At 36.9% G+C, this 20853-nt stretch overlaps 1 protein-coding gene across 40 annotated transcripts in view; it reads right to left on the bottom strand.

Annotated features, from left to right (window-relative positions):
• The window catches only part of HUWE1 (HECT, UBA and WWE domain containing E3 ubiquitin protein ligase 1), a 171741-nt gene that overhangs the window by 127254 nt on the left and 23634 nt on the right, over nucleotides 1-20853 (bottom strand). For 38 of the 40 annotated variants that reach the window (XM_082717517.1, XM_082717511.1, XM_082717518.1 and 35 more), the window contains 4 exons: nucleotides 13251-13319; nucleotides 7130-7228; nucleotides 6260-6466; nucleotides 4935-5087 (listed from right to left, as the gene is read on the bottom strand). In XM_082717517.1, coding sequence (XP_082573643.1) covers nucleotides 4935-5087; nucleotides 6260-6466; nucleotides 7130-7228; nucleotides 13251-13295 — 504 coding nt within the window. In that variant the 5' untranslated portion in view covers nucleotides 13296-13319. Of the gene's footprint in view, nucleotides 1-4934; nucleotides 5088-6259; nucleotides 6467-7129; nucleotides 7229-13250; nucleotides 13320-20470; nucleotides 20630-20853 lie in introns of all 40 variants that reach the window. The other 2 variants (XM_082717507.1, XM_082717509.1) reach the window with 1 other exon arrangement.

The raw sequence follows: 20853 nt of genomic DNA, 5'->3' as shown, positions 1-20853 counted from the left end.
ACACCAACAGTTTATAAGTACCTAAGTACCTGTTTCCCCACAACCTAGCCAATTGTAGATAATGCTGGCAATCAAATGGTAAAAAATGATCTCACATAATGTACATTTCCCCCATTATTACTGGTGTACTCTTTTCATGTTTTCTTGACAGTTTAAAAGTGATTTCATATTCATTTATGAATTATCTGTCCATATACTTTTGCATGTTTTTCTACTGGGTTATTTACATTTTTAATGATTTGTAAAAGCTTTACATAATGTGTTACTCCTTTGTTGTACACAGTCAAATACTTTTTCCCAGGTTAAGAAAGAAGTCATCTGCCCTTTACTTATAACTATTTTATCATACAGAAGTCTTACTATTTTCACATAAAATCTGTCAATTTTTAAAATGGCTTATAGGTTTCCTGACTTAGGAAATCCTTCCTCATGAAAGATGTTAAAGAGTTGCCTATATTTACTTCTAAATAGATTTGTAGGATTTGTGTGAATAGTGTAAAGAAATGATCTAAACACATTTTTCTCTTGAATTGTCCCACTTTTCTTTATAAACAACATGGGGCTTACTATTTTATTCTGCAGACATATTTGTCTGTTCCTATACCAATTAAAAAACTTAAAACATACTGAATATATGTTTTGCTTGCAATCACTCTTTTGCTTCCACCAGTTATCTGTATGTGTACCAAATCAGGCGTTTATCTCTAAACTCATTTATGTCAGTTGTATACAAGGAAGTTAAAACACTACACAGAACAATGATTTAAACTGTAAAGGAAACTATATTAAAACTAATCCAAATATTTGGCAAAAGCTAAAAGGTAAGATTTTTAAAAGTGTCAAATTAGGAAAAAGAGATTCAGGGGTAAATTATAAAAATTTCTAATTCTGCATTCAGGTTCCTTTACAAAGAAGTCTTTACACTGTTGCTCTACTTTAAAATCAGAGATGATCGTTGTAGTTTATGTAAGTAAGAGAACAGACTATTTCTCACTCAAAGTAGTGTCTATGGCCTTACATTAGAAGGAGGAAAAGGAATTGCCATTTTTGTTTCAGTTTTTAAAAAATTGTATGCACTGGGGCACCTAAGTGGCTAGTCAGTTAAGCCTCAGGCTCTTGATTTTGGCTCAGATCATGATCTTGGCATCATGGGATTAAACTCCCCTGCACTGGGCTCTATGCTCAGTCTAGAGTCCACTTGACATTCTCTCTCCTTCTGCCCCCTTCACAGCCCCCTTCCCCGCTCACTCTCCTCTCTAAAAATAAAATCTTTTTAAAAAAGTGGTATGTAGGGGCACCTGAGTGGCTCAGTGGGTTAAGCCTCTGCCTTTGGCTCAGGTCATGATCCTATGGTCCTGGGATCAAGCCCCGCATTGGGCTCTCCGCTCAGAAGCCTGCCTCCCCTGCCCTGCACCTGCCTCTCTGCCTACTTGTGATGTCTGTCAAATAAATAAAAATTTTTAAAAAAGTGTTATGTATTAATGACATTTTTAACAAAGATCTGCTTTAACATTTTAACAATAACTAACCTAACAACTATTGACCCTAATCTGATCAAAGAGCTTCTTCTATACTGCATCTTCCCATGCAAAAAAATGGTTGTCTCTGCTCACAAATTTAGATCTTTTAAATTTGTAGATAAAGGTTTAGTTTTGTTCTAACAGATCTTAAATACTGCTGATTAAGTTTATTTTCTTTTACTTACTTATGTAAACCATCTGATTATTGCCCATTCACATTCCTTTCTCCTTGCCAAAGACAACACTTTTCACTTCTGATATCTGTAATTTTTTTCAAAACTTTACATTGCTGTGTGTGTACATTTTTAAGTTTCAGAAATGGTACTGACCAATAAACATTTTTCATCACCCCCCAGCATTATTTTTAAAAGCTACTGATGTTGCTACATGTATTATTTGGTTCACTGCTTCTAACTGCTACATATTCCATAATATGCATGTACCACATTTTCCGGTACCCAATCTACTAATTGCCACAATGATGCAATATTTTCCCAGATGTTACCTTAAGGAATACTGTGATACCACCTTTGGGATATATACCCAGGAGTAAGAGTCAAGGGTTCCCATAGCCTCACGTGCCTGCTAACACTTAACCAATACACAGTTTTCTAATTTCTATTCATGACAGTTTTATAAGCTGTTTATAATTAATTTTATAATTTAAAAAAGTTTAATAGCTTTATAAACTAATAAGTTTCGTAAGTATTCCTGTAATTACTAATGAGTTTCAACACTGAATTATCTATGCATAGCCTTTGTTTATCCTTGTTAATTTGGAGGTGTCCCTTAAATATACTACACTAACACAGGCCCTTGACAATACTTTAAAAAAAATTGTTAATTTATTTTTGGTGGGGAGGGGGAGGAACAGAGGGAGAGAGGCACTCATGCAGATACCGAGCCCAAGTGCAGAGCCTGCAATCATGACCTGATCCCATGACCCTGGATCATGACCTGAACCAAACCCAAGAGTCAGATGTTCAACTGAATGAGCCACTGCAGCACCCCGCCCCCACTTGATAGTCTTAGAACATGGCTAACCACTTTCGATCTATCACTTACTACTCTGTTAAATTTTATCTTTGGCAGTGCTGCTTAATGTTGTACACAGGCCAGCTGATATTGCACCAATTGTTTGAATGTGGTATTGGTCCATGACAAAATGAGTTTGCACCAGAAATGTTAGTCAACCATATCAGTAAGTACACTGTTTATTTCAACTAATGTTTTTCTTGTTCAAAGAAGCAGTACGCTGATTTACATTCCAATTTAAGTACCAGTAGGGAGTTATGTTTTTCACTGAAAGGGAAATCTTAATTTTGTATTATCAAACTCAAATTTTTACAGTTAAGATTTATGCTTTAAGAGTTCCTTCCCTACTAGTAAATCACACTATAACGTTCTACATTACCTTCTCCTTAAATTATGGCTTTATCCAGTATGGCTTATTTTAATACACTTGTTGATACCATGAATGGGGTCTTTTTTCTAATCATCTTACTGGTTATTACCAATGTATGGAAGAAATGTTTGTTTCTGTATAGTGATTATTTACTGGCTAATTTTATTAGTTCTAATAATTTTATACCACCTCCGCAGAAAACCAAAAGCCTCAATCCTATCACCTTCAAATAGTATCAAGTTTTCTTTTTTTCTTTCTTTTTTTTTTTTTTACGACTTTGTTTGACAAAGAACATGCGCAAGCAGGGGGAGAGGCAGAGGGAGAAGGCAGCTCCCTGCAGAGTAGGGATCCCAATACCACAGAATCATGACCTGAGCCAAAGGCAGACACGTAACTGACTGAGCCAGCCAGGGCCACCAGTTGTCTATTTTAATATGTATCCTTCATTTCCTTCTTTTCTCTTGTATTTGTTAGGACTTCTACTATAAATTTAAGTGGCAAAAAGTAATAGTATTTTTATGTGACTCTCGACTCAACAACAATGCTTCAGTTTTTCCATTATGACTTCTGGTAGATGATTTATATAAAGTTTGTCTTCCTAGCTTTCTAAGAGTCTGTATTAGTTTTAATTAACATGCTGAATTTTATCAAATGCTTTTGAAGCTTCTATTGAAATATGGCTTCTTTCTCTTACTGTTAAGTTGGGAGCCAATACTGAACTGTCTTACATTTGTTAATAACATGAGAAAATTGTGTTAAGAAAACAGGCTGCACATCTGTATATACATATTTGCAAATACAAGAAGAAAATTTGCTCAAATTTTGAAGGGAGCTCCATCTGCATGAATTAAAAGTGATTAATATTCTCATTTTTCTATACGTCCTAGAATTTTCATAATACATGTCACACATCATTATTCAAAAATGATTTTTAAGGAAGGGTGCCTGGGTGGTAGAGTCTAACTCTTGGTTTCAGCTCAGGTCATGATCTCAGGTTGTGAGACTGAGCCCTGTGTTGGGCTCCCACTCAGCATGGAGTTGGCTTAAGACTCACTCTTCCTCTGTCTCTACCCCTCTACCCCCACCCCGACTCTGTCTCCTTCTCTAAAATAAATAAATAAATCTTTAAAAAAAAAAAAAGATTTTTAAGGAATCATGTACCTAAAAATAGCCTGAAAATTAAGTTTTATTATTTATGAGGTAATCATTAATTGGCTTTTAAGAAGTCAGCCTTACCAATTTTTTAAGATTTTATTTATTTGACAGAAAGAGAGAGAGCACAAGCAGGGAGTGGTAGGCAGAGGAAAGGGAGAAGAAAGAGCATGATATGGGGCTTGATCCCATGACCTGAACTGAAGGCAGTCACTTAACTGACTGAGCCACGCAGGTGCCCCTCAATTTTCTTATAAGCAAGCTTTCTAGCAAAGCCTTCTACCTCTCTCAAACCTTAAGTACATATGATCAATTTGTGTCTCTAACACTAGACAATAGTTTGGTTGAGTTGAACTTTTATATGAGAGGGTTTTTTCTTTTGCCTTCAATTCTAATTACTACCATCACAAACCAATTACTGAGCATAGCACTAAGTAACCTACATTTTATTTTATTCTGAAACACTTTTAAGGTAGATATACTAAATTCTATGAGAAAACTGGTTTCAGAGCTAATAAGCAGGGACAAGACTCAAATCCAGATTGTACCATAGTACAATTCCTAAGTAGAATCTGATTATGAACTTTCTTTCTAGAAAAGTTGTTGTCATTTTGGAACAAAGAGTGATTCTGCTTTATGAGTAGGAATTCATGAAATCCCTCAAAATTGCTTTGTAACAAATGAAAATACTTCTTAGGTTTTGGGGGTTACTTAGTTAAGGGGGCCCCCATAATTCTATTCAATTAGGCCAATAAACTTAGGGATTACTATCCATTTTGACAATATAAAAAACACCTCTGAAAATGAACTATACGGTCTGATTTCTGTGCCCTTCCAACTCTTTACCCATGACTCACCTCTGCTAAGTGTTGCAGCCGGGTTAGCAGTGGGGTTCTCTTGTCAGATCCAAGGCGTGTGATATAGTTTGATCTTTTGCTAAATACATACAGAAGATTAAGGACTGCCAGCACCACTTGCATATCAGAGGAAGCCAATAAAGTTGTCAAATGCTACAGGGAACAAAAAGGGCAAGTTCATGGTACTGGGCACACTAGGCCTTGAAAACTTAAAATGCTTATGTAGTAATAGATTTGTTTATATATACAAAGCTATCAAGAAGTTTAACAGTACAAAAAAACCATTTATAAATATTTGAGCACCTACAACATGCAACCTTGTCCATAAGCAGCTTATAATCTAGCAGTAAGCCAGAAAGTCCAACAAAAGTTTTTTTAAAAAGTGAGCAACAGCTCAAAATTGCACAGGTATCCCCACAGAGGATTACAAGAGACAAAAGTGATATTTTAATATATAGTGGAACTCAAGAACATTAAGTCTCTAAGCAGACTGTAAGTACTGTGAAAGAAAGATAATTATATTGTTCCTCTGTATCCTTTGAGACAAACATAAAACAGGGTCCTCCATACAGAAGCTAAAGATATCAACAACAGCTAGTGGCGTTTATGACTGTTACAGTATAGTGTATGTAACAGTAACCCAAGAGTGACTACTTATTTTTTTTAAAATAAAATCAAGGTTCATCAATATATTGAAGCATTTGGTCAGTGTTAAAATCATTATGTCATTTAGAGGGCAAAAAACTTAGGTATTTCTGGTTGCTGATAATCCTGAAGGCTATGGATTTCCTTTTGCAATTAATCTATTTTATCTTTAAGAGACTGCTTATCTGTTTCTCACTTAAAACTGTGGGTGCTACACTTTAGTTGAGTTATTCCACTCTTCCCAAGCCATTTCCTTTCAATTATTACCCTATTTCTTTACCAAAGACCTGGGGAAATTAACACTAACAGGGCACTTAGGCAATGAGTAATGTATCAAGGAAATAAAACTATTTCTAATAGTTTAAGTGACTTGGGCCTGCTCTAATAACCTGGAACAAAGATCAATTTTTTTTGGAAATTCCCAAGAATACATCAATACATGTATTACATTCTCACTAATTTCTTGAATCTGGAAAGGTAGAGTGAAGGTAAAGAACCTTCCCAACAACCTATGAAGGGTATCTATATCCAAGAAACATCATTATTGTCTTTTACACTGAAAACCCTAGACCTCCATAATGAAAAGGAAAGAAGCAATTATCAGAAAGAAATAGCAATTTATCTCTGGACATGAACAATTCTACTTGAGAAGAGACCACACAGGCTTGAACCTCTCCTACCTCTATGGAACTGTACAGATGCCGGGAAAAGCTGTACTCAATGAGCAAGGCTGTGAAGTTCAACACAGCCAAGAGAAGCATTTTCAGTTGTTCTCTTTCCGGCCTATCACATACGAGCATCCACGACATATTCTCCACTGTTTGTCCAGCATCTGCCAGGATTCCATCAAAGCGGTCCAACAGATCCACCCAGTGGTATAACTCACACTGGAGAAGGGAAGAGAAAGAGGAACATCAAAGAATAAAGTACTAAGTACTTTGTGGGTGCTTTGCTACAATGGACTGCTGAGCAAGACACCTAGACAAGTTCACTTCCTACCTCTGCTTCTCTTTAACCCCCCCACCTCAGTACAGAAACCCGTATGAGAAATATCATACTCTGAGGCATATAAACCTGAGTTCATTATTATATCCATCAAAGTACACATGTACTAACACCAGTAGACACCTTAATTAGGTCTTCAGAGAGAGAATTCTGGCTACATTCTGAGGTCTACGAACACAATGACTCTCCCTGCCAGAACCCATTTTATCAGAAGTGTTCATTTTTAGAGTTCTCTAAAGAAGACTCTTTTAACTATCTCAAACTTATATTGTCAATCAAACTGATGGAATCCTGTGGTTGAAATTCTTTATCAATACCTGTGTAAACATTCTTCATCCTCAGCTAGCAAAATTTTCTTTCACAATTTCCTTGGTGTTCACAAGCTAAAAGCTACTGGTCTAGAGCTGTACTAGACATACAGAAGATAATCATTAAGTAACTGATGAATGATGCTACCTCATTGTGGCTTCTCTTCCCATACAGAGAATACAAAAAGATGTAATAGTCCAGGGAGCCCTGTCTTTTGGGAGCATGGGTTCACATACCTTCCCAATGTTCCATGTTTTGATCTGCTGCAGTTCCAAGAGGAGTTGCTCATCATTACAAACTTTGAGTTTGTCTATTAAGGCTCTGCAGTCTGCAGGCTGAGGAAAACAGGTATTCACAAAGAGTGTTTTGGAGGATGAGGGGTACACAAAAACAAAGAATAGGAAAAGGAATCTTTAGGCCAACACACTTAGCAATTTAACGTTTTAAAGAATATACAACATTAGAAAATGGGAAATTTGCCAATCACTTGGGATTAAAGGGAAATATTACAATAAAACAATTCATCTGTGCATTTTTAACTTGGATAAACTTGTACACGTAGACAATCTACTTGGAAGGGTACACACAACAGAAATAAAGGAAATGAGCTAGACACCAATAAAAACAAAATGAAGAATCTGTACCACAGTTGAAAGTTAACTAGAATGCCTGATAAGAAATGTTGAATCGGGAACACTGAAAAGCCCTAGTGAATTCACAGTTAAAGGTGAAAATTAACACTGGCTGTATTTTTCTGCAACATTAAACCCTCTAACTGTAGAAGGCAAAGACCTTCTAACTTTGTAAAACTGGGACTTCATCCTTACTGGATTCCCATTGCCATATATTCCTGCTCTCTTTCTACTGATGAAAGGGCCTGTTTTTCCAGTAACAAGGTGTGGACTGAAAGCTTATAGTAAAGTTTCTGAAAGTGGAGGAGGAAGAAGGCTAGGGACTGGGACAGAGATGTCTTCTATTAATGGATGGCAACTGGAAATGATTACACTTGCTTTTTTTTTTTTCCCTGTAAAGCAATATGGTATCCTGGAAATGGGCCTAGATTTGCAATCAAACAAAACTGGGTTCATTTATTATCTTGATGTTTAATAAGCTGTTTGATCATGAGCTACTCCAATCTCTCAACCAGTTTTCTTACCAGGAAAAGAGACCTAATAATTACCTTGGTAACGTGAGAATCAAATGTTTGCCACCTACCTGCTTTAGCACTTACTTCATACAACAGGAGCTTAAATATTGAGAAACAGCATATCACTACAAAGAGTATGAACTTTGGAATTAGATAGTTGGTAAGCTACCTCTTTGAATCTTAGTATCCTCTTCTGCAAAATGAACCACCACCACCTATTTATCCAGCAATATTGTTGTGATATATAACTAGAGGTATTTTCAGTATCCAAAACAGAACAGGGAAAAACAGGAGTTTAAAGGTTTTCTTGAAGCTAAGTCCCCAACCTTTTCTTTCCTCTGAGGAAGCATTATTAAGAGCTACCTCAAATTTCTGTGGTAATTAAATGCATAGAAAATACTTGGCATAAAATACTTCCATAACCAGGCCTGTACTTTTTTCTCCTCTCTTTGAAGTCATATAGATGGAGGGAGAGATGATGGAGCAAGAGAAACATAACATGTGAGTCTGTACCACCTACTCATGTAGTTCACTTGTGCCTTCTGGACCTACTCAGGCTTAGTATCAATTATACCACTTCAATATCTAACAGAATGCAGTTATGCAGATCCAATTTTTTGATTCTGTGAGTTAGATTACACCCAATTCATGATGAACATTTGAATCCTATTATCACTTGGTATCTCATAATCAGGCATTCAGTCTTTATCAAGTTTCAGTTGCAAGCCAGAAGTTGCTTTTCTGAATGTTAGAATAGTTGTTGGCAGAAAACAGCCTTGCCAAAATTCTAGGAATCTCAGCTGTACTTCTCCTATCATAGCTTGCCAGAGGCATCTTTAGCTGATACGAAAGTCAGACATCTTATTCTACTAGGTCAAAATGTCCACGTAGTAGGGCAGCTTATATCATGACCTGAACCTTTCCGAGCCTTTTCTAGATCCAGACATCACTATCACTTTAGAGGTTATCCAGTAAATAATCAAAAGAGCAAGTCCAAATTTGATGTATGCTGGCTCCACAATCCAAAGAGGCACCTACCTCATATGTTGTTCCTCTGTCTCATGGTATATGGTACAAGGTACAGCAATTCATCTCTCACTTTAGAAAGGGAATCTTCCCAGACTTCTGGACCCCTAGAAACTTTCCTGATGTAGAAGACCCTCACGCTTCAAAGGGAAGTCAGTCTCTGTCACACATATGCCTAAGGCATCTAAGGTACTTGTGTTTCCTACTCACAAGGTTCAGTCAGCATCAATTTAATATAGCAGTATCATGTTCTGTTTTATCAGCAGTATCAAGGTCCCTCTGGATTTTATAGTTTCCAGAATGCTCCAGGGACAAAAGTCTATCTTTACCATCTTGTTCCTGCTATATAAATGCAACTGATTGTTATTTTCCTTCTCCTGGTAATGCAAAAGAAAGCACTTGCCAGTTCAATGGATGCATACTGATTGCCAAGGTTCACATTGATTTCTTCCAGTAAAGGTATCAAATCTAGGGGAAAACGCTTTTGCACAGTTGCTGATATACAAAGTGATCAATAAATGTCCTTCTTGTGTAGCCAATACGGAAAACTGTGGAGATTCCTCAAAAAACTTAAAAACAGAACTACCATATGATCTAGCAGTTCCACTTCTGGGTGTTTAACCCAAGAAAAGAAAACAGTAATTTGAAAGGATATATGCACCCCCATTGTCACTGTAACATTATTTACAACAGCCAAGATACAGAAATAGCCTAAATCCATTGACAGATGAATGGATAAAGATACGGTATACATATACAGTGAAATACTATTCATCCATAAAAAAGAATGAATTCTTGCCATTTGTGACAACATGGATGAACATTGAGGGCATTATGCTAAATGAAATAAGTTAGAGAAAGACAAAACACCATATAATCTCAACTTCTACACAGGATTTAAAAAACAAAAAACAAGTTTAAGACTCAAGCTCATAGATACGAGAACAGACTGTTGACTGCAATAGATGGACAGGTGGGAAAATGGGTAAAGGGGGTCAAAAGGTTAAAAAATTTTTTTCTAATGCTCTTCTTAAAAATAATATCTAGTATTAACCACAATACAGACAACTAGGTATGCTGCTCAAGTAAAGTAGGCATCTTCAAGCCTTAAAAATGTATAGGGTGGGAGGTGGCGGCGGCTGGGTGGTTTGGTTGGTTAAGTGTCTGCCTTCTGCTCAGGTCATGAACTCAGGACCCCTCATGGAGCTCTCTGCTCAGCAGGGAGTCTGCTCCTTCCTCTCCCTCTGTACTTACTCTCTCTCCCTCTCACTCAAGCTCTCGCTCAAGTAAATAAATAAAATCTTTAAGAAAAAAATATATAGGCAGTGATCTAAAAATTCCAATTCCAGGACTTTAAGTAATTTGCTTGGAGCTATCAAATGTTTTGAGCCAGGATATGTGTGTATATGTGTCACCCCAAGAACAAATCTGTAAGAATCCACTAGGTAAAAGAAGAAAAAATTTAATTTGCATTTCCCTGATTATCTACAAGGTTAAATTATTCTGAAAGTTTACTGAATTTGTTCTTTTCTGAAATGACCTATGTCCACTTTGTCATTGGGATATTCATCTCTCCTACTGATATAGCTACTACAGATATCAACTACAGTTCACTGCAGAACAACATGGGGGTTAGAGGCGTGGACTACCCCCCATGCAGTAGAAAACCCAAGTAGAACTTTTGACTCCCTAAAACCTTAACTACTAACAGCCTACTGTTGACTTTCAGAAGCATTACTGGTAACACAAACACTCAACACGTATTTTTTATGGTATGTTTATTATATACTATATTCTCATAATAAACTAGAAAATAAAATGTTATGATTTTTAGGAAAAGAGTAAGGAATATATATTTATAATACTGTATTTACTGAAAAATATCCATACAGAAGGAGAACTTTGCAGTTCAAACCCATATTGTTCAAGGGTCAACTGTGTATTAGGTTATTATAAGTATTTTCTGCAGCTCGTCATGTGCCTTTTTACTTTTGATATACTACTTAATGCTTGTTATTTTTTTCCCCTTTCTTTCAATGCTTGGAAGGGCCAACCCAATCAAAAACCAAGTAAATATTCATTTACATTTCACCTGTAATTTATTTCTTTTAAAAATATTTGACTTTTATCTAGAATTTCTTTCATTATAATAGTACCCCCACTCAAAAGTCATAAACAATTTTCCTGACACGGCTTCTTGACTAATATTGTCCTTCCCTATCAACCAATAATTCCTATAATTATCATATGTTAAGTTCTTATGCACATGCACACTAGCATGCTTTCCTAGGTTATCTTCTTACACCAATGCCACTGCTTTATTTTTTAAAAAAGATTGCATTTATTTGACAGAGAGTGAGCGAGTGAGCACAAGCAGGAGGAGCAGGAAAGGGAGAAGCAGTCCCCACTGAGCAGGGAGTCCAATGTTGGGCTTGATACCAAGACCATGGAATCATGACTGGAGCCAAAGGCAGACACTTAACCAAAAAAACCACCAGGTGCCTTGATGCCAGTGTTTTAATTTGTGTAGTTTTTTTTTTTTTTAAGATTTTATTTACTTATTTGACAGAGAAAGAGATCACAAGTAGGCAGAGAGGCAGGCAGGAAGAGAGAGAGATCACAAGCAAGCAGAGAGGCAGGTAGAGAGAGAGAGGGAGGCAGGCTCCTTGCCAAGCAGAGAGCCTGATGCAGGGCTTGATCCCAGGATCCTGAGATCATGACCCAAGCTGAAGGCAGAGGCTTAACCCACTGCGCCACCCAGGCACCCTGTAATTTGTGTAGTTTCTTAAGGCAAGTTTTCTTTTTGTTCTTTAGTTTCAAAATAATGAGTATATAACTGTCAAAAATTCAAGATGCCAAAACACATTAAAAACTAAATCAAAAGGAAAGTATCTTCAATAGATATGAAAGTGAACATACTTGATATATACAGCACTCAATAAGAAACAACCTGAATATTCCAATGTCAAATACAAAATGACCAGCATGAGCAGACAACCAATATAAGGCCAATAAATTTGAAAATATACCTAATTAAAGCATGAGAATTAAAACCATGAAATATTTTCCACTTATTAACAAAAATCTAAAAGATAATCTGTATTGTTGATGAGGATATGGGAAGATAGCATTTCTCACATTCATTAGTATAATGCTTAACAAAAAAAGGGCAGGAGAATGTCCATGCAATTATCTTTAAAAAAAAAACTAGAAGAAATATAGCAAAATGTTAATAGTGATATCCATGGTGATACTTGCCAGGTAGTTACAGTTTTTAAAAACCAAGTGGCCTGTATTTAGAAAACGAACTAATTATGTGCCAGGTACCTTGGCTAAGCATCTGCCTCACACCAAGAAGAGAAAAATTATCAACCAAGTTTTACAGCTGTGAAAACCAGGCCACACATTGGGGAGGGTATGTGTTTTGGTGAGTGCTGTGAAGTGTGTAAACCTGGTGATTCACAGACCTGTACCCCTGGGGATAAAAATATATGTTTATAAAAAATAAAAAATTATATTAAAAAAAAAAAGAAAACCAGGCCACAAAAATCTAGTGATTTAAACTCATGTCTAATTTCAAAGCTCGTGGTCCTTGAACTACAGCATAATGGGATCTATAGGAGTCTTAACAAAGCAATACTTTCTTAATCTCAAAATGCAGTTTAAGCCAGCTGACAGAATACTGGACTAAAAGCTGGGATTTCTACTGCTGACACAGGAACAACTGACATGGTCACCCAATACACAGGTTAATACAGGTTAAGTTGAACTGTATGAATAAGAATCCATAATTTAAAAATCTACTTAAGAAAGGTGTTACCACTTTAATTTTCAAGAAAATAAAATTGAAAAAGACCCCACAAGTACAGAGAGAATCTGAATCCACATCCGCTCTTTCCATTATACCATACTGCCTTCCAATGCATAGGACAGCAGCCAGGGAGCCCACTTTATGTACATAAAGCCACAAACAGTTTAGTGTTCATTTCCAGTGGCGTCTAGCCTGTTCACTTTTTTAATCAAGGTAAGTTCAAAAGTAAATATGACTGTTTCAAGACACCTTGCTATTTTACTGCACTCTGTATATATAAGTGGTGACATATTTTGAAGATCACTACGGTTGAACTGACCGCTATGACTTTTTTCTGAAATGAAAAAAATAGAGCATACTTCTGGATACTTACAGCCTCAGTAGGTGTCTTTTTCAGTTTAGTCCTGTCTACTTTCATGTTTTCAATTTTCCGTTTTACGACCTGAAAAAAGAAATTCCCCCAAAAAGTGAGAACTTAAAGTAGCAATCTTGAGCACTACATGAATGACATAAACAAGACAGAATGAAGAACATGCAAAATGCTTAAAGCAAAAACTCTGGAGTTATGACGCCATGCCAACTCAGACGCACAGCTATGAGGTAGGGAAGAAAAAGGAATCTCTCCAGACAAAATTGGCCCACATCCATATGTTGCATAAGACTGTAATCAATTTAAGCCAAAATTAAAACCCTTTTCTTAAAACCTCTCAAACTCATAATTGAAACTAAAAGATCACACTGTTTAACACACCTCAGGATGGAAAAAATTCACCATATCCTTGCAGTTTTCTGGAAAATTTAGCAATTCCACTTCTGGGAATTTATCCAAAGAAAATCATAAGGATGTACACAAATATTTAACCACAGGACTCTATACTGTATGACCATATGTAATAGTGAAAAATTGGAAATGACCAAACGTCCAAAAAAGGATTGGTTTAAAATATTACACAACTGTTATAAACATTGCACACAATTATATAACAAAAAGATGTTCATTGTGAAATAAAAAGGTTATAAAACAAACAGTATAAACCTATGTCTAAACTGCTTAGAAGGGGTATGCATCAAAATGTTAACTCACTAACCAAAATGATTATGTATACCCACATCTGTATCTTCTACTGTTTTAACCGATAAAAATATATTAGTTGTGTTATAAGGACAAAGGCAACACAACATCTTTATTTTTAAATTAGAAAATGAGGTGTAAGACTCCCACTACAAATGTTCTAAGCACAGAACACAATCATTTTTACTAAACCCATTTAATTTAGAAGGCACAAAAGTGGGCAACCCACAGTATAAACCTACATGATCCTTCATGGCAGACAGATCCCTCAAGATGCTCTGACCAAGGGACAGGAAGAAATACAGGTTTCTCCCATTAGCAACAAGGACACCCGGACAGAAGTAGAGGTGAACTGATAGCTATTTACATACCAAGGATTCTCCTACTAATAATGTATTTGCTACACAGCAGTAACTGAATGTCAGTATGTTATGACAGCTGTCATAAGAAAAAGCTAACCAAGCACAAGTGTAAATTTCAGGTGGCTTTTGGCCTAGATTAGTCCAACATACTCAGTATTGTGAAAATAAAGTATATTTGCCTACATGGTTGGCATCTATTTAACCAATGGGCACTCAGGAAGAACTGGTGAAACATCCAGAGTATATTCTAAAATGCTTTTGGAGAGATTAAAAAAAAAAGTTTTCCCTCTATGGTTCACATGTTAGGATATGAGATTCCAGATTACTTTTTAAAAAATTACCTCTTCATATAAAAGAAAATGAACAAAATGCCTGCTGCCTACAACTTCCAAATATCTAAAACAAGACCAATGTTATTCTGGCAATGATCTCATTCATTTAGTGGAAACTGTAAGTGAGCTACTTGTATTCAGTTGTGGCTTTTTCCTCACAAAACTCACACTCACACATTACCTAAAACAAGCAGCTATCACACTACTGTGGTTGCAGTCATTTGCTGGGAGGCTTTGAGACTACCTCTACTGCAGGAAGTAGCAGCCAGCCCCAACACCATATACCCCAAATCACTGAATGCCTTCCTTCCAAAATTAGGAACAAGGTAAGGATGTCCATTTCCACCACTTTCATTCAACAAAGTGCTGGAAGTTCTAGCCATTTTAATAAGGTAAGAAAACAAAATAACAGGTATACAGATCAGAAAGGAAAAACAAAACTCCCTAATTGCAGATGACAAAGGATTATCTAGTGGAAAATCCCCCAAATGTACCCCCCCAAAACCCCTCCCAGAACTAAAAAATGATCTCAGTAAAGTTTCAGGATCCAAGATAAACATACACAAATCAATCCATTTCCATATACTGGCAATGAACACATAAACTCCCCCACTCACAATTGCTAAAACAAATCTTGAAATACTTAGGTATAAATCAGGACTTGTATGTTCAAAACTACAAAATGCTGATTTAAAAAAATCAAAGCTAAATATATGAAGAGATAAACTATGTTCATAGATTAAGAGGACTTGACACAGCAAAGAATTCAATTCCCCTCAAGATTCATATGCAGGTTTAATGCAGATCCTGTCCAAAGCCTAGCAAGAATTTTCCTGTAAATAAAGAGATTATTCTAAAACGTATATGGGGTGCCTGGGTGGCACAGTCAATTCAGTGTCTGACTCTTGGCTTCAGCTCAGGTTGTGATCTCAGGGTCGTGGGATGAAGCCCCACATCAGGCTCCACACTCAGCACAGAGTCTTCTTAAGACTCTCTCCCTCTGCCCCCCCCCACTAAAATAAATAAATCTTCAAAATGTATATGGAAAGACAAAGGAACTGCAATAGCTAAAATAATTCTGAAAAAGAGGGAGGAATCACTCTATCCAATTTCATGACCTACATATGTAATTTCTCGATATGTAATCAAGATGGTCTATGTAGTACTGGAGGTGGGATAGACACATGTATGATTCAGAATAGAGACTCAAGAAACAGACTCCTACAGATATGCCAGACTGATTTTTTTCTTTTCTTTTCTTTTTTTAGAGAGAGCGAACACAGGGGGAGAAAGAAAGAAGAAATCTTAAAAAGGCTCCATGCCCAGCACAGAGCCCAAACATGGAGCTCAATCTCAAGACCCTGAGACTGTGACCTGAGCCAAAATCAAGAGTCAGGCGCTTAACTAAGTGAGCCACCCAGGCATCCCTACCCAAATGATTTTTGACAAAGTTGAAAAAGCAATTCAAACAATAGTTTCATCAACAAATGGTGCCAGAGAAATAGATATCTTTAGGCAAAAGATGAACTTTGGCCTAAGAAAGCCTCATACTTTACATAAAAATTAATTCAGAATTAATCATGTGAGAATGTGGAGAAAAATGAACCCCTGTACACTGCTGGAGTGAATGTAAATTGGTGCAGCCAATATGGGAAAACACTATGGCGATTCCTCAAAGTATTTAAAATATGATCCAGCAATTCCATTTCTGGGTATTTAGCAAAAGGAAATGAAAACACTAAGTTGAAAAGATCTATGCATCCCCAGGTTTACTGCATTATTTACAACAGCCAAAATACAGAAGCAATCTAATTATCCACTGATGGATGAGTGGACACACACACACACACAGGAATATTAACTGTAAGAAAGAAGGAAATCTTGTCATTTGTCACAAATTGCTGCACCCTGAGGGCACTATGCTAAGTGAAGTAAGTCAGAGGAAGACAAATACTGCATGGTCTCACATACAGAATCTCAATAAACGAAAATAACAAAGAAGTCCCAAAACACTGAACTCACAGAACAGATTGGTAGATGCCAGAAGTAGGTAGGGGTGAGTGAAATGGCTAAAGGTGGTCAAAATGTACAAACTTTTAGTTATAGAACAAATAGGTTATGGGGATATAATTACATATTTGAAAATTCCTAAGAGAGTGACCTTTAAAGTTTCCATCTTAAGAAAAAAATTCTAACTAGACTTACTATGATCATTTCACAATAGATACAGTATCAAATCACTGTTGTATACCTGAAACCATTATAAGTCATGTTATCTCAATTTAAAAAATTCAAAGTTAAAAAAAGGATCACAGACTTAAATGTAAAAGTATAAAACTCACTGGGAGAAAATATCTGCAAGCTATATATAGTATCTAGAATATATAAAGAACCTCAGTATTCAACAATAAAAAACCATACTATCCTCCAAAACAAGTGCACTAATTAACTTGCATTAATAAACAACTCGAACTCTTTTACTGACTTAAGAAAGTGTAGATGAGGTACTGGCAAATCTTCACACATGTCTCACTTTAACTACAGCTGTTTTGACTTGGAAAATTCTGTACCAGTTAAGGATCTGGGCTGAGAACAACAGACTCTGATCAAAGCAGAAAAGTGATTTACTAGAAGGATAACAGCTTAGGGAATCAATAGGAAGTATTACAGAACCACATTCAGAAAACAGGAGGAACCAAGGAAGCTATGCTGCCTTGAACTACAGCCAAGAAACTCCCACAGCTTAGTTGGGGGTGCCTCTACTGCCAATACCAGACTCTAGATGCCCGGAAGGTACTGTTGGTGGCAGAATGATTTCTGAACAGTGTCAGGTTATTTGCATCAGCGGCTCTAGACACAAAAAGTGTGAGCATCTAATCGGTCAAGTGTAGGTCCTAAGCCCAAGGCTTAGCTGTCAAGGTTCAAGGAGAGCAAATACATTTGGCTTTTTCCATTTCCAGTGTTTGGGCTCCAAACTTTTCATAAACAGACTGAGATGAGAGGCACCCAATTAAATAACCAAGCCAAAACAAATGAATGAACACACACGTTCCCCTAACAAGTGCAATGTTAACCTGGTTTCTATAATTTTGTTGCAAGAAACATCTATAGTTTTAAAAGGTTATTACTGTCCATGAGACATCAATTAAGAAAATTCAAGTTTTTTTGTTCCTAATTAGTCTCTTTCTAAGCTGGCTTTGCAGTGGGAAGGAAAGAATTTTTTGGGCACTCACTACAAGCTGGACAATGAGCTTGTGTTTCCTAAAGCATTTTAGAGCATTCTGCTCCATGAAGGAAGACAAGGTTCCAGCAATTTGGGAAATGTTAAAAAATGGAATCTGTCTTCCTTTAGGATGGTCATGTAGCTGACTGACATTACTAACAGCTCCAAGAAATCTTGGGTAGAAGAAACTTATTAGGGCACAAAACCATTTTTTCCCCGTGTTATTTACTAAAAGCCTACCCCTTTAAGTATCCCAAAAAACAAACTTTGAGACATGCTGCCCAAAGGGCTTCATATTATAGTCTTTCATACAATCCTCACCACTCAAGCCAAGTTTTGTCCCCATTTACAGATAGAAAACTGAGGCTCAGAGAAATTAAGTACCTTATGCCTAGTTAGTAAATGCCGGCACCAAGATCTAAATCCAGGCCTTTTTGGTTCCAAAGTCCATGCTTTCATAACATGCTTTTTACTTTACTAGTTTTATTATAATAAATCCCTGTAGATGAAAATATAGATTTGTGACAGACTCTTCTACACTATTGGATCCTATGTTCAAAAAATTATTGCAAAAGAGAAAGCGGGGGCACAAGGTAAGAAGCTGAGATACCGTCAAATCACACTAATGATCAGAACAGTAACCAGGGAATGAGTTATACCTAATGTTTAGAAGTTAAATGGGTAAAAATCCCATTATATAAAAAAGCCTCTAACAAAAAGAAGGCAATTCTAGACAAATCCCTGGAAATGGCCTACTGCCTTTGTTGGGTCGGACCAGAACTCTAAGCACCAAATAATCTTTACATGTAGTAAAAATTTCTTCCTAAACCTAGGTTAAAAAAATCAGCTTTAAGGAAATTAATGAATTACTATGAACCACCACCCATAGCTATACGTTAATTAAATACTTCTATTTAATTAACCACTTTTCCCCCTTCCTCCTTTCCCCCAAACTTCATTTACCTTTGAGGTTTGAATCTTGGTTTTGTGGGTTTAAATAAGACAAGTGTGTTCATTTAAAATATATTAAGGGGAAGTCGCTCTTCAAAGGGTAGCTCACTTTGTAGTATCATCTTCAGTTGATCAAATTTAGAATGACTTTCAATACTGAATCAGCTTAAGGGCAGAAGACACCTGTAGTTCCCAAATCTGGCTCAATAGGAGTGTAGCAGCAGTCTAGCCTTACAATTCCAAGTATGGTTGAAGGATCAGCAGCACTGACATCACCTGGGAATTATGAAAAATGCAGAATCTCAGGCCCACCCAGACCTGAGGAATCAATCTGTATTTTAATAAGATCTTCAGGTTATTACCTTAAGTCTGAGAAGCACCAATTCAGAATACAGGCTCAAAATAAGGAATCCCAGGTTAGGGTTCCTGCTATATCATTTACTCACTGTATGAGCAGCCTCTGTGTACTCCTGTTTCCTCAACTGTGAAATAGGGATAACTGATCTCTCCACTTCCACATTTTCTTTCATCCAATCCATTCTCCAGAGAGCAGCAAAAGTAATCTTCTTAAAACATAAATCAGCTCACGGTTACTTCCTTGCTTAAAACCTTTCAACAGATTTCCTAGAACTCTATCCAAACTCTAATCATGACTCACAGGGCCCTGGCATGATTTAGCTACTGGAACTCTCTCCAATCTCCTCTCTGCACAATTACTTTAGTCTTTCCCTTTACTTTCTAGAATGCTCTAAGTTCCTTCTGTCCTCCAGACCTTTACAAGTGCTATCCCCACTGGAAAGCTTCTACTTCACACTCCTATTTCCTCCCATAGCTAGTTCCATTTGAGAACTGACTTTAAGACCCCAAGTGGCTTCCGAAGGTAACTCACCTAAAGCTAGTCTTATTTTTCTAACAAGCACTACCCTGCTTGTTTCTCTCATAGCCAATATCAATGTAACTACTTTGATTTTCTACAGTATTAAGCTCTCAGCATCTAGCACAAGCATCTACCACATGATATAGGTAGGCAAATATCTTCATGAAAGAAGTATGAACTGAGAATAAAAATCTGTGATTGTCAGCATATAGACAGTATTTGAAGCCATTGGTCTAGAGATGATGACTTACAAAGGAAGGAAGGAAAGAGACCCAGAACTGAGTTCCCACTTGATCTAACATTTAAAGGTAAGAAAAAGGAGAACCCAGAAAAGGAGAGCTTGCTGATGTAGAAGTAAAACCAGTTTATCATGGTATCATGAAAGACAAAAGATGGTAAAACTGATCAAATGTGTCCAATGTTAAGATGAGTCATGCCCAGAAAAATGTACACTGAAATTGGGAATAGAGATAATTTGACCACCAACAGTTTCAGTGAGGTGATGGGAAGGGAAGCCATGGAGTGAGTCAGGGAATCAATGGAAAATGAGGCAATACAGATGGCATGTGTAGAAAACTCTTCTGAAAATGTTGTCTGTAGATATAAGCAGAGAATTACAGGTTCACTGAATGGCAGAGGGGAAGAGGAGATAACAGAAAGAAAATTCCTAAGAAAGCTGAGGGTAGGGGACCCTTTAACCTCTATTTCACCTTAATATAATGAACACTCATGTAGGTTGTTGTTGTTGTTTTTGTTTAAAAAATTTATTAATTTACCTGACAGAGATCACAAGTAGGCAGAGGGGCAGGCAGAGGGTGGGGGGAAGCAGGCCCCCCGCCAAGCAGAGAGCCCAATTCGGGACTCGATCCCAGGACCTCGAGATCATGACCCGAGTTGAAGGCAAAGGCTCAACCCACTGAGCCACCCAGGCGCCCCTGTGGGTTTTGAAAGCTCAAATACTAACCAGAATTAGGACAATCCTCTCCCTAATCTCTTAAAACTTGACTGAGTGTCCTCTGTATGTGCTTACATTGTACCCTGTACCTATCACTTCCCTGAGAACTAATGAGAAAATGCTTGCCACAGGGTAAGGAAGTTTAAAACAAGCATACACACAAAACCCCACAAACCTGGGAAGGGAAAAAATATACACTATCAG

Source organism: Mustela nivalis (genome assembly GCF_964662115.1).
Source record: "Mustela nivalis genome assembly, chromosome: X".
In the NCBI taxonomy this organism is placed as follows: domain Eukaryota; kingdom Metazoa; phylum Chordata; class Mammalia; order Carnivora; family Mustelidae; genus Mustela; species Mustela nivalis.
This window is presented reverse-complemented; position numbering and strand designations above follow the sequence as displayed.